Source organism: Sebastes umbrosus, chromosome 17, assembly GCF_015220745.1.
Source record: "Sebastes umbrosus isolate fSebUmb1 chromosome 17, fSebUmb1.pri, whole genome shotgun sequence".
NCBI classification, from domain to species: domain Eukaryota; kingdom Metazoa; phylum Chordata; class Actinopteri; order Perciformes; family Sebastidae; genus Sebastes; species Sebastes umbrosus.
In genome coordinates this window covers 10,984,500-10,991,331 of record NC_051285.1, presented here as the reverse complement: position 1 = coordinate 10,991,331, position 6,832 = coordinate 10,984,500, and the positions used below count along the sequence as shown (strand labels likewise).

General features: G+C 39.9%; 1 protein-coding gene across 1 annotated transcript; it reads left to right on the top strand.

Annotated features, from left to right (window-relative positions):
* The first annotated feature begins 2,107 nt into the window (after nt 1-2,107).
* Nucleotides 2,108-5,172, top strand: msx2b (muscle segment homeobox 2b). Its single transcript, XM_037747615.1, has 2 exons — nt 2,108-2,757; nt 3,768-5,172. Exons 1-2 carry the CDS (start codon nt 2,370-2,372, stop codon nt 4,241-4,243), a joined length of 864 nt encoding a protein of 287 aa, XP_037603543.1. The 5' UTR covers nt 2,108-2,369; the 3' UTR covers nt 4,244-5,172.
* Nucleotides 5,173-6,832: the final 1,660 nt, after the last annotated feature.

Sequence of the window (6,832 nt, the reverse complement as noted above, 5' to 3'; positions counted from 1 at the left end):
ATGAGGAGTCAGGCACTTTCATCCGACAGAACGTGAAATTGTTCATGGAAAAAAATCATAATGGGTTGCTTCATGAGGATCACAATGAGCAACTTCATGTCTAATGTGCGTAGAGAATGGGATTGAATCATAGGACAAGCAGATGAATGCGTCAGCTACACGGGGATGTCTCAGCGAGATGTGTGTCCAGTCGCGCCTCCGAGGCCGGACTCAGCTGGACCCGAGCTAAGGACTTTAAAAACTGAATCTGTAATTTAGCGAAGTAATTTACTCTGTAATTTGAGTGGGACACCCCCCTTCTTTACATGCCGGACTGGCACAGCTCACAACAGTCTTGTGAGCTACAATGGAAAGTCCCAATAAAGGGAACAGCAAACAAATCAGAGAGGCAGATAAAGAAGAAAAGGGATCAGCGTTTCATCCCGGGTATAATTCTCCATAATTATCCACATGGGGTCCGTGTTTACACATGCAGTCTCATGAGGTTAGAGTTAGAGCTAATCCATTACTGAAGCTTAACTTGTGATAATGCTGTGGCACAGCTATTGTTTTTTGCAGCTTATCTCCATTAATTCACGTAGCTACTAAACCAAAGGGGCAACATGAGGAGGGAAATGCGTCGTCAAGTTTCCAACGACATCTAGATTTCCACTGAACAAAATAAAGCGAGAACCCTGTAAAGCTTTATTTATAACACCCATCTGGAAATGTTTACTTTCTTATAAGCTACTGAACATCTGATAGTAGAAACTTCTGGTCAAAGTCATTCTTATATAATTTTCTCATTTGATCTAGTTTGAAATCAATTAAATCAAGCTGGAATCTAACTTTTTCTTTAATATATTTGTAATTTGGGCTGCACAGTGGTTAGCACTGTTGACTCACAGCAAGAGAGTCGCAGGTTCAAACCCGGCTTGAGGCCCTGCTGTGTGGAGTGTGTTCTCCCCTTGTTAGCGTGGTGTTTTCTCCGGGTTTTCGGGCTTCCTCCCACAGTCTAAAGACATGCAGGTTATAGGTAAATTGTTGACTCTAAATTGCCCGTAGGTGTGAGCGTGAATGTTTGTCTTGCTCTATGTATCATTCCTGTGATTGTCTGGCAACCTGTCCAGGGTGTGCCCCGCATTCGCCAGAGGCGTATAGAAAGGAAGCTGGGTCAAGTGTCATATCTCCGGGGGTATAGCACGTGCGCAGTAAAATCTCGCCTGCACTCGCCGGAGTTGAGCCAATCCCAACGCACGACCGCAGCTTCGGTTACACTGCGCATGTGTCATACCCCATACCCCATACCACAAGACCCATGTCCGGCCGTGACCCAGCCGCCTGCCTTCGCCCAATGTCAGCTGGGATAAGCTCCAGCCATTTTCTTGGTTGATCTAGTTTTTTTTTGTTTAGTTATACCTGCATGGGGAGTGAAGTGCTGCTTTCAAGTACTCCACCTAACCTTCTAAAATTGGCCTGTAGTGATGTTGAAGTGGTTTGGTCACCTATTAATAATGCTAACAATAATGCAAAACAATACAAACAATAATAATAGCGATACTACTAATAACAACAACACACTCTCTCTTTTTATGTCACCTGTTGCGAAGATTTCTCATCCGACAGATAGACCTGTAGCTGGAGTTGAAAACAATCTCTTGGTTTAGATATGAGATCCAATATGCAAGCAAGAAAGAAAGAAAGAGGAATGAAAGGATGGAGGAAAGGAAGGAAAGACAGAGAGTCAAGGTCAAGGGTCAGGGTCAATAGAATAGAATAGAAAGCTTTATTGTCATCGTATTAAATACAACGAGATTCACAGTTGCCACTTCTGGTCAATGCTTTAAAACAAATACTTGACAAGACTAAACGAGGCAGATAAAACATATAACAGGTAAAACACACACAGTTATAAAGCAAATAAAACAGGTAAAGTAGATGTAATAAATAAATATAAACAGAAGTGTTACACTAGAAGTATAAAATATAAAAATAGATGTAATGTAGAAACAGAGGTAATTGCACTTGTAAAATAGGTAGGGTAGATGTAATAAATAAAATGATAACAATACTACTAATAATAATTATTATTATTTTTATTAATATTATAATAGCCTACATTTTGCAGGGTCTGTTGCACTCAAAAAACAAAACAAGCATCTTCCAGTTTTCCGACTGTCCCTGAAGGCAGCAGTGGTAAACATCTCTGGCTGCTCTGATTGGTCAGAGTTGAGTCGTGTCAACGTGCTGCGTCTACATCACATAGTCTACATCACATACTCCCACAGACTATCTGACAGCTCCATAACACAGCACTCTCAGGCCGGCGCGGGTCTCACCTGACCGCCCTTTGACTGACTGGACCAGACCTTAGACCTGGAGGAGGAGATATGGCTTCTCAGGAGACCTTCAACGATTTGGAGAGCAGCTCGTCCGAGGAGGACAATAGTAGTAACCGTACCGCGGACCTGACTGCGGAGGAGGAGGAGAAGGCATCTCCGGTGGTGGTGGTGCGGCGGCATCATCATCCGTTCAGCGTGGAGGCGCTCATGTCCGGGAGGAAGACGGAGTCCACTGTCCGCTGTAAACCGGAGGGAGGCTCGGTGGCGGTGTCGGTGTCTCCTACGGGTTTAAACTCGCTGTATCTGTACCGAGAGACGTGTAGTCCTCCCGGGGGAAGCCGAACAGCTCTGCCTTCATCGCCGGTAAAATCCGAGGCGTCTGAGTCAGAGGACTGCGCACCCTGGGTCTCCAACAGCGCCTTTAACGCACAGACGCGTAAGTTTCTCCTCCTACACACCATGATGCATTTTGACACTATGATTTTATAGATTTTTTTTTTTTTTTTTTTTAAATCCAATAAGCAAATAACCTACATTTGGCAATTTGGATGAAACTTTATTATTTCTCAGTATTTCTTTTTTTTGCAGTTTACTGGTATATGATTCTCTCTAACTTGTCTACAAGCTGTGCTGCTGTTGGACAGTGTTGTTTAAAGAAATGCATAAAGGGGCCTTAAAAAAAAATGAACCTAAATCAATAAGATAGTCAGTATATTGGGGGTTAACTATGATTTTATAGAATTTTTTTTTTTTCCATCCTTCCTCATGATGATCAATCATGAGGTTGTGTGTTAAAAGTTACCACATCTTTTACTTTATTTATCTGCTTTTATTGTCTTGTGAAGCACTTTGTAACATCTGTTTTGAAAAGTGCTATATAAATAAATGTATTATTATTATTTATCCAATAATATCCTGCAGCCTACAAAAATTAGAGTTACCTTCAAGTTTGAGCAAATAGCCTACATTTGGCAATTTGGATGATAATTATTATTATTATAATAATTGTTTCTCAGCATTTCTCCTCTACACCATGAGGCATTTTGAAACTATGATTTTATAGATTTTTTTTTTTATGAAACTTCATTATTTCTCAGAATTTTTTTTTTTTTTGCTCTTCGACAGTGTTGTTTAAAGAAATGCATAAAAGGGGCCTAAAAAAAGTGTACCTAAATCAATAAGATATTCAGTATATTGGGGGTTAATGTGTAGGTGAGCACTTCTAATACATCAAAATATGTGGCATATTTAAAAAAAAATTAGCAAAGTGTGTCCTGATAGCCAACTTTCAACTTTAAGTTTAATTAATTTAGCTATTTTTGTTCAAGTATAGCCCACTGATCAATATATATACAACCTATAAATCCACAATAAATCAAAAGAGTTATGTGAAAGTCAATTGAATTAATCTCATTCTAAAATCTTTTTTTGTGTCTCCTCCCATAGGTCATATCGGTGGTCCTGGCTGTCCGTTGAGGAAACACAAGACCAACCGAAAGCCCCGCACGCCCTTCACCACGTCTCAGCTCCTCGCCCTGGAGAGGAAGTTCAGGCAGAAGCAGTACCTGTCCATCGCCGAGCGGGCCGAGTTCTCCTCCTCCTTGACCCTGACGGAGACCCAGGTCAAGATCTGGTTCCAGAATCGCCGGGCGAAAGCCAAGAGGCTCCAGGAGGCCGAGCTGGAGAAACTCAAGATGGCCGCGGACGCCAAGACGGCGGCGGTGGTGGCCGCCGCCGCTGGAGGTTTACACCATGGCTATACGTTACCGCTGTCGCTGGGCGCCATGTCGCTGGGCGCCATGTCGCTGTACGGACAGTCGTACTCTGCCTATCACCACCACCACCACAGACCCATGCTGCCCATTTCACCGTTAGGACTATACGCTGCCCCGCTGGGCTACAGCATGTACCACCTATCATAAAAATGGAAATATCACTGACTTTTGGTGAGATGTGTTCCCAAGGATTCACGAAAATGGACTGACATTTTAAAAAGTCAATGTTTATAATCTATCTACAGCACAAAAGGAGTGTTTGAATCAACTTTCTGAGCACTTCAAGTCAAATAAGAAATTATTTTTTTCCCACAGCGAGGATAAAAAAAACGTAATGCCCTTTTGCCCCTTCGGACTGCCTGTTTACATGACTGGTTTATATGAGGAGGGTCGTCACTGTCCAGCTGTTTATACTCTTCACTTGTTTACTTCTGCAATAATTGAGCTGGGCGAGAATTTGCACTGGGCACAATAATACAAAGTACAACTTTTCACCTAAGCCTTTCTCTTCATTCGATACAGTGCCTTGTGTTGAAAAGGGCCTTAATATCAAGACACTTTGTACACTTGTATGGATTATGAGTGTTTCAGCAGCTCAGGCCAAATAAAACATATCACTTAAGCATTCTTTTAAAAGTGAAAAACTGCTCTTCTATTCAATAATAATAATAAAAAAATCAGGTTTTATTCAAAGTCTAACCCTCAAATTACGTTTTTTCATCTTTTTATCTCTCATTCTCATCTCAACATTTTTCATCTCTCCCATAATTTCCTTACTACGCATTTATAGACATATTTATTCTCTTTGAAATATGCTGGAAATGTATGAATGCCTCATGTTGTCTATTTATGTGAGAATATGGTACAAACGTTCTGACCAAAAAGTGTATTTATATTGTTCTTCCTGAACGTCCCTTTGAAAGGGGCATACATTGTGCTATGCAGTTTATATATATTTTTCCACCAATGTTTTTAATATTCAAATGAACAAAACAATTAAAGCCTTTCAGACTGTTTCCTTTACATAAATGACATTTAATTTTATCTGTAAAAAAAATAATAAAGTAGCAATATGTGAACATGTGCGGGAAAAAGTCATATTTTAAGTAGTTTACCAGTGAAAGCAGCTGTGTTGTGCATTTTTTTTGCAGATACATCTGCTCTGTGTGTGTGTGTGTGTGTGTGTGTGTGTGTGGTTTAATCCCGTGTCTACCATCCATCCGTTACAGACGGTGGTCAGTTCAAGGAAATGTTTGACGAACCATAAATGCTACTCATAAATTATCCAACTTCACAGATAGTTCCCGTTATTACTGAGCTGTCGTTTACCACACTGGTCAAACTTCTTTTTTTTTTTTAAAGGCGGAGATACTATTTTATAATCACGTTTTGTTTGTACAGAAATACAGTGTGTTGTCTCTCTGGCAATCATTAACTCGTATTGTATTTATGACATTTACTTACTTCGAGTTTCACAACAGTAGCGTGAGAACTCACAACAGAATTGATCTACAATAGGTAGCTGGGCTGGAAATTATGGCTTAAAAACCTGAAACTATTGTCTGTAATTTTACCTTTTTGTTAAATCATTATATTTCTAAACCTCACCAGCAACTAGCAGCAACATTTACTGTTCATTTAACTGGGAATAATCCAGAAGAGTCCTTTAGTTTGCTTGTGGCAGAGGTGTTGATTGGCAAAACGTTCATGTATTTAATTTTAGCTTACTTACACACTTGGATGGTTAGGGTACTCATTTATTGCAGCTCTGATCCTCATCAGCATCTTCCTATCAAAGGTCCTATATTGTAAAAAGTAAGGTTTTCATGTCTTTTTTATTATTATAAAGCAGGTTTAAGTGCTACATAAGTATCAGAATGCTCAATCCACAGAGAAATACACGCAGACTGTATTCAGAAACTGCGTTTGAAATAAGTCGTCAGGATTTCTTTAACTTTGGGATATCACAAATACACAATATAAAGACCATTTCACTTTGTTTTAAACGTAAACATAAATGTGTCCCAGTTTAATTCTGGTTGAAGTGTATTGGTGCCTTCAAAGAAGAGAAGAGTCCATATGAACGCCCCCCTATTGTGGTATTCACGACCTCGTAAATGGAAAGAAGCTCTGAGTTTATGAGTTGTGACGTGTTTGTTGACACTGTCAGAAATGGTGGAGGCCTTGGAAGTTCATTTTTCGGTGCATAATAAGTGAATATATTGTTATTTTAGTCGTATATTGTTTTTCTTTGTAATTTTATAATATCATTGATTTTACCAATGGCCTCATCTTTTTCTTCTGTCATTATGCATTGTTACCCAACTTACTTGCCAGCATGCTAAATTGTTAGCCTCTATTGCTTCTAGACGCCGACAGTAGCGTTAATATTGCCGTTGCTTAACAGCGGTGTTCTCACGACGTAACCACTTGAGCGGCAAGCATATCGTGTACACAAATTCCCATGTCGTTATCACAAGCTCACGAGTTTTTAATTTGAAGGCACCATATGTGAATGACATCAGCTGACAGGAAGTAAACATGGACCCTAGCTGTTGCCTAGCAACGCAATTCCGTTGAAATGTGCTAAAACGGAGCGTTCCAGACCGAGGGTATAAACAGGCATATTCAGAGAGACAGTATGAGGAAAATAAAGTTGTTTTTTAACATTAAAGCATGGAAACATGTTCTAGTAGAAACACAAAATACAAGTATGAACCTAAAAATGAGCATGAT

What these genes read in the sequence shown, in the direction of transcription:
- msx2b (XM_037747615.1), top strand. Translation starts at nt 2,370, where the DNA reads ATGGCTTCTCAGGAGACCTTCAACGATTTGGAGAGCAGCTCGTCCGAG. An exon ending in CGCCTTTAACGCACAGACGC is followed by an intron (nt 2,758 to 3,767) that starts GTAAGTTTCTCC and finishes CTCCTCCCATAG; the next exon opens with GTCATATCGGTGGTCCTGGC.